General features: G+C 36.5%; 1 protein-coding gene across 1 annotated transcript in view; it reads right to left on the reverse strand.

Annotated features, from left to right (window-relative positions):
• The window catches only part of LOC113084960 (RNA binding protein fox-1 homolog 3-like), a 67,318-nt gene extending 50,210 nt beyond the window's left edge, over nucleotides 1-17,108 (reverse strand). The window contains exon 1 of the mRNA XM_026255040.1: nucleotides 16,977-17,108. Coding sequence (XP_026110825.1) covers nucleotides 16,977-17,093 — 117 coding nt within the window. The 5' untranslated portion in view covers nucleotides 17,094-17,108. The remainder of the gene's footprint in view (nucleotides 1-16,976) is intronic.
• Between the last annotated feature and the right edge of the window lie 3,732 nt (nucleotides 17,109-20,840).

Below are 20,840 nucleotides of genomic sequence, written 5' to 3' on the forward strand. Positions count from 1 at the left end.
ATATTACTGAGTAAAATACAAACAAAAAAACTACTGTGCACTTAAATTTAAAAGAAAATTCTAAATTACATTACAGTATTATATTATCTCACACAGACACATTATATATATATATATATATATATATATATATATATATATATATATATATATATATATATATATATATATGAATATTCTCATTTGATTAATTCCATGTTGTTTTGAGACTTTGAAGAGATGTAAGGTTAACGTGAGCAAAACCGGCCTGAAATATGTAACAAAATTTAAATCTAAAGTTACCATTTATGAGCTAAAAAGCTTAAATAAAGCTTAAAAAAGACACCTGGCAGAATCTAATTTCGTTCTCCAGCTACAGTCCTGTTATCACAGCTTCCTCACTAAACTGACTCTTGACACAGCAGAAGTCACTCGGCTCAAAAAAGGCAATTTTTCATTCCCCCTGCAACAGAAAAACGAAAGTCTCCGACCGTCTCCGTGTCAATTTGGCAATCAGAGCCAGTTTGCGCCATTACGCCAGTGAATTATGGCTGTTTCCACAGCTCTGCGTGAGCGTGAACCAGCGATTGGAGGTAAAGAGATCTGATCCTAATGCTCTTTTCTTCCTCGAGCTCGTCTAAGAGGCTGAGATTTCCCAGCGGAGGGAGAACAGAGTCTTTCCTCCAGCGCGCGTTAATGACTGTCTCTCAGTAATGACACCGCCGGGGGAGCAGCGAATAATCAGGTCGCCCCGATCGAGTGGGGGGTTGAAGATCCGGTCAGCTTCCTTCACTGCCACTCGCCTCTCTCTCCATTCCATCCTCCATCTCTAGCACTCATGTGATTGTCACAGAGCCTGTCTAATTGGCACGAGGAACCAATCCCTGAATCATTGATGGAGGCGTTTGGAAGAGGCCCGGTCAGGAGTAAAGCTACACCCACAGCGGGGCTCGGGATCGGGGTTAGATCGCATCAAGAGTAACCAAAGCTGTGCCATAAAATGACTGCATTCCTGTGCAAAGCCACTTTGTTTTGCTTTGTTTTTCAACTGTCACATGGTTCAAACTGTATCCACCTTATTCCTAGACATGGAAGTAAGTCTATGGGTGAGACTTAATAAAGAGATAATAAAGAAAAGAGAAGAGTAACAACGTGCCATAAACTGTAAAACTGTTTGCATTACAAACCAGTGTGTTCACAATTAAGTTAATACACTAAAATAATATGGTAAGACACCAATTTGCAATATCGAACAGTTTTTTACAGCTAGAAACAGCTTGAAGCAAATAATGTCAGAAGCAAGTCCCATAGAATGTACAAATGGCCACGCCCTTTTTTTACGGGAAGAATAAGGTGGATATTACGTCAGCGATTGCTCGTGATGTCACAGTCATAACATTTCAAATTTGAACATGAAAGGAGATTTGATTTTCCACATAAAATCGCTTTTAAATCTCACGAGAGATCTTTATTCTCATTTGTTTTCATGTATAGTCATTGCTGGGCAGTAACTGATTACATGTAATCTGGATTCCGTACGTCAGATTCTAAATATTATTAAGTATTATTATTCTATTGTTCTCATGTGTAAATCGCTTTGGATAAAAGCGTCTGCTAAATGTAAATGTATTTACAATGTATTTTAAAAATGCTCATAATCAGATTGCAGTTTCTTTTTATGAATTACATGATTATACATTCACACAATGTTTATGTGTTAAAACGATATTACAAAGTCCTTTTAAGACAAGTCATGTCACTCGAAGGCTGTCTTTGAAATGCCTCTCAAATTCTCCAAAACTGTTCACTAAGCTTACGATGAAATGTCATATTTGAAATCACCAATGAAATCTGACAACAACTGTGTCATAAATGTTGTTTCTTTTGCTCAAATAGCGTTATAAAAAGCTTTTTTGACTGTTTTTATAGCCACCAGGATTTCTTACGGCAGTTGCAGTGACACGGTAACTTTACAGATTAGCGATTGGCTCTTTCATTCAGGAGGCGGGGCTTCCTGCGAATGAGCAGCGATATTGAGCATTGCATTTTTCCCCATGTAAAACTTTACGAGTGACACGTCTTGGATATTCTATAGTCTTTGATATTGCATTTTTATTTTTCACAGATTCTTTCTCAGTCTTTAACACATGAGAATTTTGTTCTACTACACTCACATTCTTTATTTGTTTGTTTTTAATTCTGTCAGTGCCAGAAGGCACAACACACTTATATTCACTAATATTTTATGCAAAGAGTTGCTTCTCGAGAAGATTTACCTTGTTTCAAGGATATTGAGAAGTGTTGACTGCAAACAAAGGGAAAAAAACTAAATTAAAAAGTCATTGTGAAATCTTTTTTTTTTTTTTTGCAGTGTTGAGGCAGGTAACATGAGCATCTGAATCACACCGATTTGATTCCAGACAAAAAAATGAGCTGTGAGTGAAAAACGAGACCCTGAGTAAACCACTTAACCTCAGATTATCGGCCTGTGCATCACATTAAATGAACGAAACCTGATAAAACAACACCTAACCCCATGTTTCCCGCACACAAGTACACAAAGAAGCACTAAATGCTGATGCTGATGAGATAAACAATGCATCTGGAAATAAATATCATACTGGATCCATATTTTATGCATCTGCTGGAGTTTGACTTCAGCAAAGAACTTTCTGAAGTGTATTTTGCTGTTACTCAAATGGTTCAGGTCAAACTTAGAAGGGAGAGGCTATTATGTGAGTCTAGGAGAGCATGAGTCTAAGTAGACGTCCATGACATGTGGAGTCCCACAAGGCTCAATTCTTGCACCGCTCTTGTTTAGCCTGTATATGCATCCACTAAGTCAAATAATGAGAAAGAACCAAATTTCCTATCAAAGCTATGCTGATGATACCCAGATTTACCTAGCCTCATCTCCAAATGACTACAGCCCCACTGACTTCCTCTGCCAATGCATTGATGAAATTAACAGTTGGATGTGCCAGAACTTTCTTCGGTTAAACAAGGAAAAAACTGAAGTCATTGCATTTGGAAACAAAGATGAAGATTTCAAGGTGAATACATTCATTTTATTCTAGGGATCAAACAACTAAAAATCAAGTCAGGAATCTTGGTGTGATTCTGGAGACAGACCTTAGTTTCAGTAGTCATGTCAAAGCAGTAACTAAATCAGCATACTATCATTTAAAAAACATCGCAAGAATTAGATGTTTTGTTTCCAGTCAAGACTTGGAGAAACTTGTTCATGCCTTTATCACCAGCAGGGTGGACTATTGTAATGGGCTCCTCACCGGCCTTCCCAAAAAGACCATTAGACAGCTGCAGCTCATCCAGAACACTGCTGCCAGGATTCTGACTAGAACCAGAAAATCTGAGCATATCACACCAGTCCTCAGGTCCTTACACTGGCTTCCAGTTACATTTAGGATTGATTTTAAAGTACTTTTACTCATATATAAGTCACTAAATGACCTAGGACCGAAATATATTGCAGAAATGCTCACTGAATATAAACCTAACAGAGCATTTAGATCACTAGGATCGAGTCAGTGAGAAATACCAAGGGTTCACACAAAACAAGGGGAGTCCTCCTTTAGTTACTATGTTGCCCCCAGTTGGAATCAGCTTCCAGAAGAGATCAGATGTGCTAAAACACTAGTCACATTTAAATCTAGACTCAAAACCCATCTGTTTAGCTGTGCATTTATTAAATGAGCACTGTGCAATGTCCGAACCAATTGCACTGTATTTTCACTGTTTTTCATGTAAAACCATTTTCTGTTTCTAACAGTTTTTAAATTCATTTTAAATTAGTAAATTTTTAATCATTTTCAAAGTTTTAAAATTGCTTGTTTTATTTTTGTTATTATTTTTCTTCATGATTATTTTACCTTTATGTAAAGCACTATGAATTACCATTGTGTCCGAAATGTGCTATATAAATAAAATTGCCTTGCCTTGCCTTAAAGATGAGCAAATCTATCAGTAGCTTCAGCAGGAATTAGTTGTTTATTACCCAATGTTAATTAGCATTCAAAACTAGACTAGGCTAGCAAATCAGAAGACTGTTTGTGAAAGATGTTTGTCCAGTCGTGGCAGATTTCTTTTTATCTGCGGTGAGCTACAGATGCCTGTCAGTGCCGGTGATGTGTGATCAAAGCATGGCCATCCCAAACAGATAAATCGCCCGCTCGCACCTCTCCATCGGCCACAGAAGGAATAATTATGGCGGCTTTGTACAGCGACACACAAGAAAACACAGATGCCGAGAGCCGGGAGGAGAAGAGAAAAGAGCAGCGGCCTGGTGAAGTAATTAACCAGCACCGCTTGTCTCACATGGCAGAGTCCATTATGTTCACGTCGGGCCACAGGGAACCGCGGACACACAAACCTCGCAGATTAGAGGAGCTTTTCCTCACGCCAACACTTTCCCTTCCGTATGCAATAAACAATATGGTGAAAGCAGCAACTATTGATCCATAACACACACACACACAGGCTCAGTTTCTGAGGGGAAAACAGCAGTAAATCACTGTGAGTGGATACAAATCACAGCAGGAAGGTCTGGATAGGCTCGTCGACATTTAATAACACCGTTTGCAGCCATATGGTATTGATATTCCTCAAACATTGTGGTCAGAGTTTGTTTTAAACACAAAACGCAAACTTATGCGATTCATTTGAAGTGTCTGTGCCAGGAGAGTCACTAATTTGAATTGAAATTCAATCTCATCTTCCAAATAATTAGCCCCACCCATTGGTTGAGTTAAAGGGATACTCCACCCCAAAATGAAAATGTTGTCATTAATCACTTATCCCTATGTCGTTCCAAACCCGTTAAACATTTGTTCGTCTTCAAAACACAATTTAAGATACTCTGACTGTCCCCTAGTCTGCCAAGTAAATTACACTGTCAAGATCCAGAGAAGTATGAAATACACTTTTAGAATAGTTCATCTGTCATCAGTGGTTCAAAAGTAACGTTATGAAGCGGCATTATAAAGAAACAAAACTAAAGACTTTCAAAATTTTCATTTTGGAGTGGAGTATCCCTTTAATGTTGTTGTTTAAGTCACAATGTTGCTTCCCACTTAAATTGAAATTAATATTTTTATTCAGCAAGGATGCGTTAATTTGTTCATATTGTTACAAAAGTTTTCTGCTTCACTTTTTTTTTTTTTTACTTTTTTCATCAAAGAATCCTGAAAAAATAAAATGCATCAAGCTTTCCACAAGAATATGACGCAGCACAACCATTTCCAACATTCCTACCCTATTCAACAATCCTAAATTTATTTTAAAAGGTTTACAAAAAGTAAAAAGACTGAAGTGATGTATAAAACTGTCTGTATCATCAGTGATTCAGGCTAAATTAATTGCAGTAGTTTAATAATTAGTTGAAACAGCTGTAGAAAACATCACAATAATTCACAAGTAATCCACACCACGTAAGCCCATCAATTACTTTCTTGTGATGAGAAAATCTGCGTGTTTGTAAGAAACAAATCCATCAAGATGTTTTTAAATTCAAACCTTTGCCTTTTGGCCAAAATACATGTCCATGGTCCACAATATATTAATCGGAATGGAGTGGTGTGGTTTACTTGTGGATTATTATTATTTTTTTTTTTTACTTTTTTTATCAGCTGTTTGGACATTCTGACGGCACCCATTCCCTGCACTTATCAGCAAATTATATTTTTTGGCTAAACTATTCCTTTAAGGAAACACAAGGTTGAGGGTTGTAGATTCACTTCGGTTTTTCCAGTGTAACATGCATAAGCTTTGGCTTTATAATTTATGAATAAAAATGAATAAATTATAAATATTACAATAAATATTTAAAAGTTAACATTCCTCATTTTGCGCATGCATGCACAGAGTCCGTCTAAAATGCATTGTGAAGCTGTGCATAATGTGTTAGCCTGCTAAACAAGAGAACCCTATTAAATCAATGGTGAATGAGTTTAAAAAAGGTAATAAAGAGTTTATTCCCCCCCCGGACAAACAAGGATGATGCTGTTTTGTTTAGACAAGTGTACGCATTCAAGGACTAAAACACAGGGTCTCTGTGTCTCTGGACTGAAGCAGATTTTAGAAGAACACACAGGTCCATTTTCCATGTGCAAATCATCTGCTAATTTAAACACAGAATACCTAAAGCATGAAATATTGAGAAACATCCAGCACTCTTTGGCTGTGTGCTTGAATAATGCCACTGCAATTAAAATAAAGCATTGCATTACTGCGAAACTATACGAGATAAAAGAGTTTGAGCAGCTATATATCAAACATTATCAATATTCCACATGTGCTCTTTGATCAGCGTGTTCATGTTGAGCTCAAACAGACTGAGTGAGCAGGAGGAGAGGACGAGCAGTCAAACCCAGAGCATTTGTACGGCTGAACGCTGTATCAAATATTCATTCACTAAGTGCTGCTGGATTGTGTTCTGTGAGCTCAGGTCATGACGGGACGGATCTACATCACAAAACACAATGCAGAAATATCGTCCATCTATCATCGTCTGTGATGGATTTGATCACATCCTGAGTGAAAATACATGCATGACAGACTTTAGACTGAGAGAACTGCACAATGTTTATTGTCATAAAACCAAATTTGTTAATATTATATTCTGTGAACTTGCATAAACACGAATGCTGCAAGGCTTTATGCTTTAGAAGCTGTTCAGATATTGGCAATTTATATCAAAAATTTACCATCAAAAGTTTGGGGTTGGTAAGATCTTTTAATGTTTATGAAAGAATTTTCTTCTGCTCACAACGGCTGTATTTATTTGATTAAAAATATGGTAAAAACTGTGAAATTGTGATATATTTTTACACTTTAAAATAACTGTTTTCTATGTGAATATAAAGTAAACTGTAATTTATTCCAGTGATCAAAGCTGCATTTTCAGCATCATTACTCCAGTCTTCAGTGTCACAGAAATCATGCTGATCTGCTTCTCAAGAAACATTTCAGATTGTGTTAAAAAACAGTTGTGCTGCTTCATGTTTTTGTGGAAACTGAGACACACTTTTATTTTTCTGGATCAAAAGGACAGCATTTGAAATAGAAATGTATCGTAACATTAGAAATGTCTTTACTGCCACATCTTTGCAGAATAAAAGTATCTCTTTCAAAGCCAAAAGTCTAAGCTAACTGATGTCAAATAATGCAGCAGCTTTTATTGTTAATGAGACCTCCATCACTGAATTAGACATGAAAACATTGAGTTCAGGAGCACAGAGACCCAGCGTTCCTGCTCGGCTCCCGAAACACACGGATCAGATCCACACGGATATGATCTACAGACCTCAAGTCCACAATCAAGTGTCAGAGACCTCAATATGAACTCAAACCTTTCTCATCATTTATTTTAGTGCTATTGGTTGACACATTTGTGCCCATTTTTATTTCTCAAAGAGTGTTAGAATTTGACGTGATACTACAAGGAAACCAAAAACTCCTGAGTAACAACTGAGCAATATACATTAATGTAGTAGTATTATAGCATTTGTCTTTTCTCACACAAGTGGACATGGAAAACAACCAATACTGACCACTGAGATCATCATCACAAGGTACATCCACTAATTTACGTCCCGTTGTGAGACACACACACACACACACACACACACTCCACCGATCCCAGCAGGAAGTTACTTTCATTTGCAATTCTGCTCATAGCGAGAGAAGATACAGATCAATACAGCAGCAATTACTGTATGATCAAGACAAGACAAGAGCAGCAGATACACACCATCATCATCATCATCATCATCACACACACACACACGACAGTGACAGAGAGGCACAGGTAATAATCCACATCACACTGAAAAACCTGTAGAGAGTGACTTCCAGCTTCACATGTGACAGGACTTCCTAAAGCGAGTAATGAGTAAAGACCTGCTGAAGTGTGCGCTCAGTCTTCTGTCAGACCTACAGGCCATGATCTGATGAGGGGATGTCCTCCTACAACATCACACCGATGCTTACCAGGAGCCCTGGGATCCAATAAAGACCATATTCCAGCGGCTGATGCGACTGAATCTGTGTGATTTGAGCGAAACACAACACAACAGACAGAGAAACACACTGCTGGATACCTGAGCGGGATTCAGGGTTGTTCAGAGATGAATTAAGAATGCTTTTAAGTTCCATTTATCTCAGTGTTAACTTAATTTAAATGTTATTTATATTTTTAATTAAAATGGACTGAATAACAAATAATTGTGGAGGTCCGCACTTGAAATTCAAGAAAAAATTAATTTGTTCTCTCCATAAATAAATTCATTTTTTAGTATTGATTACCCAAAAACATGGGCACACATGCTACTTATTAGATACTTACAGAAGCATTAGTTAATATAAATAATCACAATATATATATATATATATATATATATATATATATATATATATATATATATATATATATATATATATATATATATATATATATATATATTGCAAATGGCACCAACAATGTTGTATTTAACTTACAAAGGGTCAGTTAGTTAGTTCGTTTATTTATGAAAATTTTTATTCATTAATCAAATCTTTTAATCTATTATCTATTTTGATTAATCTATAAATCAATAACAGTGAAAAATAAAATGCATGTCAGTTTACACAACAATATGAAGTAGCACAACTGTTTTCAACACTAATAATAATCAGATGTGTTTCTTTAGCAGCAAAACATCATATCAGAATGATTTCTGAAGATCATGTGACACTGATGATGCAAATTCAGCTTCAGCATCATTGCAATAAATTACATTTTGCAATATACTCACATAGAAAAAACAAAAAACAAAGATATTTCACAATTTTAATGTTTTTAGGAACAAATAAATCCAGCCTTGGTCAGCATAGAAGGCTTCTTTCAAAAGTATCATGGAGTTGATTGTTAAATCACTAATTAAGTTTGATTTTCTGTGAGATCAGACGCTCTGAAAGTCTTGAGTGCCTCACAGTCCGCTGGGTTTCTCCAGATGATCAAATTACACCCACCACAACAACCCACTCACACAAAGTGAAGTGGACTGAATGATTCAGAGTGCGCTGTTTACTCTAATAAACTTCTGTGATGGACCCTGTGACCCATTAGGCTCCGCCTCCAGCATACTAATTATCCCCACTGCCTGCTGATTCATTTAGACCTCAGTAATAACAATCTAAACATTCAACTGTCCAATTAGCATATGAAAATGAGTTTTAAGGTTACACATACAGTACAGACACACACAGGAACTTGTTTTCCTCCACCGCCAGGAATTAGCATCAATATTTATTTTTCTCCTCTCGTTTCAACTCATTATCATTTACATGCTAATTGCTGCGATTTGCATAGAGCTAAAGCAACTACCTGCCAAATCCACACACGGAGAACAACAGTGGTTTTAGTAACTTAACTACAACCTTCAGGAGCTTTACAGCAGTTACTGTATTTAATTTCCTCTCATTCCAAAAAATAAATCAATAAATCAATCACTAACATTTTTACAAACCCTTTGAGGGATTCTGAGGAGTATAAATTCAGAATTGCAAGAAATAAGTCAAAATATAACCATTTAACTGTCACTCATGTTTTTGAAGATAGACTTGAAAGTGCATGATCCAAACCTAAATTTTAATAATTCATGACTGAAAAATGTTTTAAAATGATTTTGATGTACCATTTTCATGATAATGCAATGTTTTCATTTAAAATGGGTTTCAAAGGATAAATTTTGAGATTTTGAGTTTTGATATGATATATAATTTCTGATGATTTCTAAAGTGTGAGAGAAAAAGGCAAAAAAGAAGACTTTATTTTTTATTTTATTTTATTTTTTTGACAAAAGTTTTGAGGTGCACTCTTGCCATAAATTAATCTATTACTTTTCCTACATAGTTTTTTACAAAAAAGATTGGTAAAATATCTATTCAGGAGTCTTAGACCTTTCCAGCGATATATCGTTTGTCATGATTAGATTAGGATTTAATTGTAATATAGTGAAGTAAATGTAGGGGGCCCACCGAGGGGCCGGGTGACAGTTAACAGGATAAACTTGTAATTACAAAGAAAACTAAAGTTAGAATTGCAGGATATAAACTCAAAATTGCAAGGAAAAAGTAAGAGTTGCGGGACAAAGTCAGAATTGCAAAGAAAAACTAAAATCGGAATTGCAGGATATAAACTCGAAATTGCAAGAAAAAAAGATCTGAATTGCAAAGAGAAGCAAAAGTTAGAATTATGGATTTAAACTCGGAATTGCAAGACAAAATTTTGAATCGTGGGAAATAAAGTTGGAATTGAAAGGAAAAAAAGTCAGAGTTGCTGGATATAAACTCTGAAGTATAAAAACAAAAATCAGAATTGCTAAATCAAAAGTAAGAATCCCAAGATATAAACTTGGAATTGCAAAAACAAAAGTCAGAATTGCAAATTCTGAATTACAAGAACAAAAGTCAGAATTTTAAAAACTGTAAAATAAAAAGTCACATAATCTTAATTTTTTTATCCTTTGATGGAACAAGTTTCCATAAGAAGTTCAATTCATTTTAGTTCAATTTAGTGATTATATAAACGCCAACTTAGTCTGCAGTGCAGGATTTGACATGATCTGTTTTGCTGAGAGATAAAATGATGCTGTTCATCACTATGTTTTCAAGCTCCACATAATAGTTTTATTTGCTGAAATGCTTTGGTTGAATCAATGCTGTCACTCTGATGGATCTCAGTCAGGACAGCAGCTTTAATCTGACGTGAATGAAAACGAGGCTGAAGGACTAGCGCGTGCTTCTACTGTTGTGTGTCAATCACTCAGACAACGGAGTATTGACCACACTGAGCAGACTGGACGTCTCTCCCTCACAGACCCGCTCTCATTCACATCAAATTAAAATTAACATCTACCCGCACAAAGATCCTTTGAGATCGCCATCGATTTTCTCCTGTTAAATACTCCTCTGATTGAAAATAAAACCCAATTACATAATCTGATAGCTACTGTATATGTTTAAGACGATATAGTGCTCCCTTTAATAGTTTCAAAGCAGCTTGACTACTGTAGGTACACTCTTCTGTAACTCTGTATTTAAAGGAATAGTGAAAATGAAAATTTACTAAATGAGAATTTACTCAGCCATCAAATATGTAGATCAGTTTCTTTATCAAAACAGTTTTCCAGAAATGTAGCATTACATCAGTTGTTCAGCAGTGAATGGGTGCCGTCAGAATGAGAGTCCAAACTGATGATAAAAACATCTCAATGATCCAAACCACTCCAGTCCATCAGTTAATGTCCTGTGAAGACAAAAGCTGTGTTTGTAAGACAAAAACCCATCGTTAAGATGTTTTTTAACTTCGAACCATTGCTTCCACCTGAAATCCAAGTCCATAACACATAATATAAAAAATCTGAATCGGGAGAGAAATCTGTGAAAATGTATTTGGTTCTTACAAACACACAGCTTTTAACTTCACAAGTCATTAACTGATGGACTGGAGTGGTGTGAATCATTTAGATGTTTTTTATCAGCTGTTTGGACTCTCATTCTGACGGCACCCATTCACTACAGAGGAACTATTGCTGAGCAAGTGATGTAATGCTATATTTCTCCAAATCTGATGAAGAAACACACTCTACATCTTGGATGACCTGAGGGTAAATGCATTTTCAGCAAAGTTTCATTTTTGGGTGAACTATTTCTTTAAATAACAGGCTTAAAAACACAATAGCCGTAATACCAACTGTGTGTTCAGATCAAAACGCACACACACACATTCAGGATAGGAAGTATTGGAGCAGACACACATTTACCTGGATAAAGAATCATAACCTGATCTCAGTAACTTCAGCTGATGATGGTTTCAGAGGCCTGTCTCGTCCCGTTCTCCTCCTCGTCTCGTCCGTTGAGATCTGACAGCATGTGTTCAGTGGAAGTGAATTATACTGGAGATTAAATCATTCAGCAGCAAAACCCAAAGATCTGGGCTCAACCCAAAGCCTTTTGTTGTGCGGACGCATCACTTCCTGTGAGCACAGTTCTGTTCAGCCAGCAGACGAGCGAGACACAGCACTCAGAGAAAGAGAGTCAAGAGCGCACATATAGAGCGGCCCGAACTAAACTCAATAACCAGCGCTCCATAATCTACTTAAACTGTGGATCGGCTCCAAATCCTAGTGAGCTGCTCTAACTAGATCTCAGTGCAGGAGGATTTATTCTGTGTCTACTGAAACTCGCTAATTTCATCATGTCTTCACAGCAGCGAAAGTATCACAGATAAAGCCAAATCCCTTTAAAAGCACCAACAATCGCTTACAGCATGCACTGAAGAGTCATTCATCGCATATCATATCTCTCTGAGTGTATATTTCCAATAAATCAACAGTTTGTCATCAATTCATGCACTGCATTGTCCTTCATATCAACTGTTCCCCATTTACCTGACCCTTATCAGCACATTAAAACAAAGAACCAGAATCCGCTGCAATGTGGACTCAACACAGAGTAGGTTCAGAGTGTCCTGAAGGATATCGATGGGAGTTTGTCGAATCTGTGATTTGAGCATGAATGATGGCTCTTTAGCAGCAGGGTAAAGGATGAGCGTTTAAAGACATCGCTCGCCGCATCTGATGGAAATGAAATTAAACTCCAGCACGCAAGACAAGACGATCACGCCATCATTAATAAAGCGGGCGCAGGGCCCGAGGAGGTGAAGACTGATCCAGCGTCTCATAAATCAGCGGGAACGGCTGGCGATTGATGATCACACGCGTCTCACGGCTGTCCATCATTTCCCGCTTTCTGTCAGGATAATTCAGCCCTAAACTGTCCGAAGAGATGAAGAATACAGCGAGAGGCAGGCAGACGCTCTTCAGAAGTCACACGTCAGTGACCCGTGAAGAGAGGTTTCTGCTCAAGACATGATGGAGACCGCTCCTAACATCAGCAGCCTCCCTCGGGACACTGTCTTTCTGACAGACGTAACATCTGGCTGTGTAAATAACTGTAAATACGTGTTATACAGGGGTTTTATAGACTGACTCTGCTTTTCATTCAGCTCTAAAAAAATAAGTTAAAATAAGTTAAAAAAAAAAGTACATAAAGTAAGAAAAGTAAAAGTAGGCTACTAAATAAATGTTATTATTATAATGTTATTATGTATTATTATTATTATTATTATTATTATTAATTAATTAGCTGGTTTTACTTATTTTAGTTATGAATCCAAAGTAAAATAAGCAAGTTAAATTAAAATAAGTAAATTAACTTGGATGACTTTGTATGTATTTATTTTACTTTTTGGTTACCTTTTATTTTATTTTTATTTTTATTTTTTTTATTACTTTTTACTGATTTTACATTATTTATTTATTTATTTGCATATTTATTTTTTTAACAATATAATTGTTTTTATTTTTATTAGAGAAGAGAGCCAATGAAAAGTAATCTTTATTATCTTTAAACTTTTTATTCATTTGATTATTTTAATTTATTTTATTGTTATATGAATTTACTTTTTTATATATAAGTGAAACAAGTAAATAAATAAATGTAAATACATTTATAGTTTATTTAACTTTTTATTAACTCATTCACTTGTATTTTTATTTGCTTGTTTACTTATTTCATGTCTTTCTATTTATAAGTAAAATAAAAAGTAAACAAAAAGTAAACTTAACTTCTACTTTATTTTATTATTATTTACTGATTTGCATGTTTTACTTATTTACAATAATTGACAAGTAAATACATTTATATTACTTTATTTCACTTATTGTGTACATATGATACTTGTTATTTACTTCTTGACTTTTTATTTATCAGTAAACAAATCAAGTAACAAATACATTTGACCTTTTTTACTTTACTATTTTACTTAACATTTTTATAATTTACACATTTATTTATTTTACTTAGTAGTATACACAAATATAATGGTTTGATGGATTTAGATAAAAGTCTGACTGCAAAAGACTAGCACACAGTAACTAAGCGAAAAGCATTTTCTATATTGATAGTGAAGGAAACATCTATGTACACACACACACACACACGCACACACACACACACACACACACACACACACACACACGCACACGCACACACACACACACACAGAGAGAGAGAGACTGCCATGAGATTGGATTTCACCCTAAAAATGTAAGCGCATCAGAAGAGCCTGCTGCAACATCTTGCCATTTACACAGAGACTTTTCTAGCTGCCCATGTCTCACACACACACACACACTCTCAGAATTAATTAGACCAGCAGCGACAGTAATCAGCAGACAGAACGACGGAGAAAAGACTGTAAGACTGTGCAGGAATTCATTACACTTTATTACTGAGATAGAGTATCACACTCACACTCACTGAAACACACACACACACACACACTTTACCGCAATGAAAAGGCTGCACAGATAAATTAGGCCTTTGTGTTACACAATAGCAGCCTGTGAGAGGATTTACTATGACCAACAAAAGCAGCCCGGATCAAATCTAGCTGTAATAGATTTATGACGAGCACATCATCAGTCACACTCATTAACTATGTTTGCTACTGTACCTTTAAGACACACCCACATAATACATGCTATGAGCCAATCAGCGCTAAAATGAGCTTTACCATGTTTTACTTTATCTTCTGCTGAAAATTACAGTATGTTATGTACCACAACAAACTCTTAAATCAAGATAAACATGTGCTGACAAAACTATTTCATCAAAGTATTCTCATTCTGTCATTTACTACTGTAGACAGTATTTCAATGCTCTCAGCATCTACAGAGCTTCATCAGCTCCTCATCTCCATCTCTAGATGACAGTCGTTGGGTGTGAACGTCCTCCAGAGAAGATGTGAGTCTATTCTCTTTAATGCCTTGTGAAGAGAAAAGCTGCATGTTTGTAACAAACAAATCCATCAAGGCTTTTTTTTTATGCCATAATCCATAATAATGTTTCCTGCAGTGAAAAAGTCCCTCTCCTGTTGTCCCTTCACATCAAAATTTCTCTCCTGATTCAGACATTTCGACTTGTATTTGAATGTGTTTTATTTTGATTGTGGCCTCAGTAACATCTTCTTATCAAAGGCTTCCTGTGAGGATCTTCTCCTCATGTTAAACACTAAGCAATGGCTCTTCTCCAGCCACAACGAGCATGGACTTCAGGTCACCACTTCTGCAATAATCGATCACTAACACAGACAACAGCAACATCAGATTTCTCAAACCCAACCTCAGACAAACCCTCCTCTACAAGACTGAGTTTAACACACTGCGAGCTTCCCCTTCTCCAAAACACACACACACACTTCAGCAGCTGTCTGATGCGTTTCAAACACACAGCACTTCACTATCGCTCGCTCGCACAGTACTGGATCTGTCTCGTATCATTCTCACATCTCCGTTCCTCATTGAGTCGCCTCACATTCATGAACCACACCGATAATTCAGCGCTACACACTGCAGCAAACGTGTGTGAATATCAAATCAATTAAGCACAAACACACTCGCTCATAAACACGCAGCCTCATGAATAATGTCTGCTGCTCTCCGGAGGATCGTTTGCCCTGGATTCTTCTCAGGGCGACTCGACACCACCCCAATATGTGTGTGTGTGTGTGTGTGTGGACAGATGGGGGAGGAGACGCTTCTCCTGCTGTCTTACAGTGATTTAAAAGCAGGAGGAAAGCACTCATCTCATTTATCGCTCTCTGGTGTCTCACGGCTGTAGCACTCACATACATACAGGCTCCACGAGCAAAGATGCACTGCATGCACACTCATATTGATCATTTTAGGGGTATTATGACTGCTAAACAAACTGCTTTGCATGATGTTTTAAAACAGTGTTTATACTGAAGCTCAAATCTACAGTTCGACACATAAAAACAAGTCTTGCTAATAAAATACATAAAAATATAAATACATAAATAAATAAATAATCAGTCTATGTACTGTAAGTCAGTATCAAATCCAGACCAGTATTGATCATTTAGGATTGAAACGCTTATTTCGGTTGATATGGCTACATAGAAACCCATAAATCAAGCACTGCTCATAAAAAATAAACCATTTTAATATCAAAGCCCAGTGCACTTAAACAAATTCACAATCTAAGGACTAATTCAACAAAGTAATTTGCGTTAATGAAGAACATTGATCAAGTGATCCAACACCGGCCATGGAGCTGAATAATTCATGAGAGGATCTGCATATGCTAATATCGCTGATTATGAGCTGAGATGAGTAAGTGCTTTCTGTCTGACACATGCTTGTCCAAAATAACTCCATTTGTGTCTAAACTGCACACAACCTTACGGCAAACAGCAAACTATGATAATAGATACACACATATTATCAGCTAACATCAACCGATAATGTGTTTGAGAGTCACATCAGATGCTTGAACATATAATATACAGCACAAGAAGCTATAGAAAACTGATTTGCTTATTGAATTAAAAAATCATTAACTCAATATTGGCCAATTCAGACTAATTCTGATCAAGGAACACAGTGATAGATTTATCAATCATTTAAAAAAGCCAGACATATGCCAATAACCAATAGGTGAATGTAATAACATATTCTACAAAGCAAACAAAGTTCATTAAAAACAGCATTTAGTCATTTACCACAGGGAAAATCACATAAGTCCTGTATAATATAGCATAAAAATCTGAATAACTTAGCTTATTGTGACCTAAAATGAGCGGCAGTCTTTTGTGATTGACAAAGCGACAAGAATTGAATGTCCACAATAAATTAACCAACAGATTTCTCCACTTCAACACTAGAAACACACACCTAGTTGACATTAGCCATAAAATGACCACGAGAGTAAGCCAATAAACCTAAACAATGGGAATAAAAGCATGAAAAAGTGGACTATAAACAGAACGTGGACACCAGACGGACCAGAGGTCAGAGGTCAGATGGAAAAGCACGCTCATCCAGAGGAGATGAAAGCGGGACGCTCCTTACCTCGGACAAGTAGAGGAAGGCATGCGGCGCGTGCAGCGAGTGAGGCAGCATCCCGGAGCCGGACAGCAGCACGCATGCAGAGTTTGCCATGGAGCTCAGAGAGGACGCTTTCCACATTTAACTATCTCTCTCTCTCTCTGTCTCTATCTGTCTGTCTCTCGTCCTGCTGTCCAGAACGGCTTCCCTCGCTCTCTCTGTTTACTCTGCACACAATAAAGATCACTTAAACATTCACATGCTGAGGTGGGAGGTGCATGAGAGTAGAGGAGGGATGCACGACTGTGTGCGTGTGTGTGTGTGTGTGTGTGTGTGTGATGGTATAGCGGCTCTGCATGTGTGCTTTAATTGCCCACGACCCCCTTCAGAGACCCAACATTCACAAAGACCCCTGAAAACACACTCAAGGACACACACACACACATGAATGACTTCTGCTGCTTCATATAAAGCTAATTATAGTCCCTGCACACCCATAATATGACATTCATTCATTTAGCTGATGATTTGATGGAAAACACCTAAAAAAAAAAGATTTTATTTATTTTATTAATAGATAAAGCAGCAATTACATACATATAATTTTTTGGTATGTTTACACATTATGCTTAAAAACAAGTCTGATTATAATTGTACACTGTTAGAATATTTTACATTTAAAGTCGAGCTGTGATGACATCATTATAATATTTGCATACTCGCATTCTGATTGGTCTTTATTACACTGCAACGATGCTGCTTTATCGGTCAAAGGTCAGTGCGATTCTTTTCTTTTAATACTTTCATTTAGTAGGGACGCATTAAATTGACCAAAAGTGAAAGTAAAAATGTTTATTATGTTGAAAGAGATTTTGGTTTCATATAAATACTGTTCTTTTGAACATAAATTAATTTAGAAAATTGCATCTGTTTCCAAAAAAAATAAATAAAAAAAAAAAAATATATATATATATATATATATATATATATATATATATATATATATACACACACACACACACACTTATATATATATATATATATTAGGGGTGTAACGATACGCGTATTCGTATTGAACCATTCGGTACGACGCTTTCGGTTCGGTACGCGGTACGCATTATGTATACCGAACGGTTCGTTGGAGTAATTAATTATATTTGAAAAAAAAAAAAAAAGAGAGAGAAATATAATGATATGCGTTCAACAAGGTAGCCCAATAACCCAAACAACGCAACAGGCAACGCCCCTGACACTCCCGAAGAAGAAAAAAACACCAAATTATATGTTTATGTTAGGCTATTCAGTCAGGCGCTCGCTCACTCAGTACGCGCTGAAGGCTCGTTGCAAAATAGCCAATGCGTTTAACAGACTAGAAATGAGAAGATCCTCCAATAACCAACAGGTCTGGTGTTTGGGTGCACTTTGGATTCCCTTTAACCCTATAATGGTGATGGCAAGAGAGTGGTGGATAAAAAAACAACGGTATGTTGCATCTGCAACATGACAGGGTACACCAGCGGGAATACAAAAAAAAAAAAAAAACACCAGCGGGAATATCTGGGATATATGCGTCAGTATCTGGGAAAAGACAAAAAAAGGAGAAACATGCACGCAACAAACTATCCCTGCAGCATTTAGACACCGGTATTATAGCTTACAGGGAATCCAAAGTGCACCCAAACACCTGTTGGTTATTTTAGGATCTTATATTTCTGGTCTGTTAAATGCATTCGACATTTTGCAACGAGTCTTCAGCGCGTGCTGAGTGAGCGAGCGCCTTAGGGGCCGTTCACATGTCGCGCCTAAAAACGCATGGAAAACGCTAAGCACGTCTTTCTCCTCCTTTCCAAAGCGCTCGGGCAGAAGCGCTCCTGAGGCGTCTGTCTTTGCTAAGCAACAATGACGTGCTCTCTCCATGAGACGCGGAAATTTCAGCGAAGGATAAATGGATTTGCAGCTCTAAAAATCGCTTGCAGTAGCTCTGCTACTAAATTTATTTCAAAATTGCAATCCATATACAGCTATGATCAGCTGTTCCTTCATCTTGGCTGAGCTCTCAACGTTGTTACGGGAAAGGATGAAGCTGATTGGTTAGTTCTTGTCACATGACCGGCGGTGCGCTTGCGGCATTCTGAAAAGTTGAGATGTTTTTACATTTTGCTGTATCTAAAACGTACCGAACCGAACCGAACCGTGACATCAGTGTATCGTATCGAACCGAACCGTGAATTTTGTGAACCGTTACACCCCTATATATATATATATGTATATATATATATATATATATATATATATATATAGCAGCACAACAGTTTTCAAAATGTATAATAATCATAAAAAAAATAAATAAAAAAAAATAAGGAAATGTTTAGCCTGAATGCAATGTAATTTGCTTTGGATAAAAGTGTCTGCTAAATGCATAAAGGAAAATGTAATCAGAAATGTTTCTTGAGCAGCACATATACATACATATACAGCAGATTCAAATATAAGACACTTAAATTAAATATAAAAAATACAATAAAAAAAACATTTTACAACATCACAATTTTTACTGTATATTAGATCAAATAAATGCAGCCCTGGTGAAGCAGAAGATACTTCAATAAGAGAAATCTTACTGACTGATGTAGAACAATATGCTAGATCTATTTTAAGGGTTACTATAGAATCAGTTCAGTTTGAAATCCTCTACATACTTGCAGCACTGAAATCAATAGATTCACAGCACTCTCTGACGCCTAGTAAGTGCTCTTATGTGTTCATTCCTGTCTGCAGTCGATAAAAAAACAACATGCATGCTTAGCACATCACCTCATTCAAGACTAAACCACAAAAGCACACTATTCTAATCTGTTTCTCAGCTTGTAAGAGGTTGATAATGCACTAAAAGTGTAATACTGTGCCCAAGTATCAAACTAGATCACAAATGTATGGTTTCTATACGCTCTGGGCACTATTACAGTATTTTAACATTCAAAACAAGACAAAACACTGGGCAGAATGTGAAATAAAGCATGAATGATGTTGTACATACAGTGCTGTGGTCATGTGCAGATTCTCACTGTAAAGACATGCACTCACACATAAGCAGAGGCATCAATCAAACGCTGTGTGTCAGTAACAGATGTTTTGTGTACGGCGCCCATCACACACACGCGCACACACACTAATGTGATTTCACTACAAATTACATCACTGCAACACTGTGTGTGTGTGTGTGTGTTCAGCAGCAGGCTTGTCTGCGTCTCTGATGTGTTACACTTCATTTGAGCCCCACATTTTCCGCAGCATCTCGCCCTCATGTGGTCACATGACCACAGGGCCGTTTACACGCGGTTATCAGAATTAAGTCCAAGACTACTGACAAATTCAACTCATATTTCATGTACATTCAACATCATTTTCCAGTCATTATTCCAGTTTCAGGTGTGCATTTTTACCATTTATAAACTTTATACTTAAAACAGTACGATTAAAAAGTGAAAATCTCCCATTGATGTAAAGAGTGGAGCTGTGATGACATCATTATATTATTTGCATGATGTATTCTGATTGGTTCTGATTCTGATTGGTCTTTGTTATGCTGCAAAGACGGCATTATTTTAGACTACTATTCAAAAGTTTGTGGTTAGATTATTTTTATGATTATTATTTGAAAGAAATTACAACTTTTATTAATTAATAGTGATTGAATTGATAAAAAGTCACAAAGACATTTATACTGTTGCAAAAGATTTATATTTTTAAGCAAAAGCTCTTGTCCTTCTTGTTAATCGAAGAACCCTGATTAATCCTGGTTTTCATAAAAATATGAAGCAGCACAGATGTTTTTAACATTGATCAAATAAGATTGTTTTTTTCTTGAGCGGCAAATCAACATATTAG

This window comes from Carassius auratus, unplaced genomic scaffold, assembly GCF_003368295.1.
Source record: "Carassius auratus strain Wakin unplaced genomic scaffold, ASM336829v1 scaf_tig00040972, whole genome shotgun sequence".
Classification (NCBI taxonomy): Eukaryota; Metazoa; Chordata; class Actinopteri; order Cypriniformes; family Cyprinidae; genus Carassius; species Carassius auratus.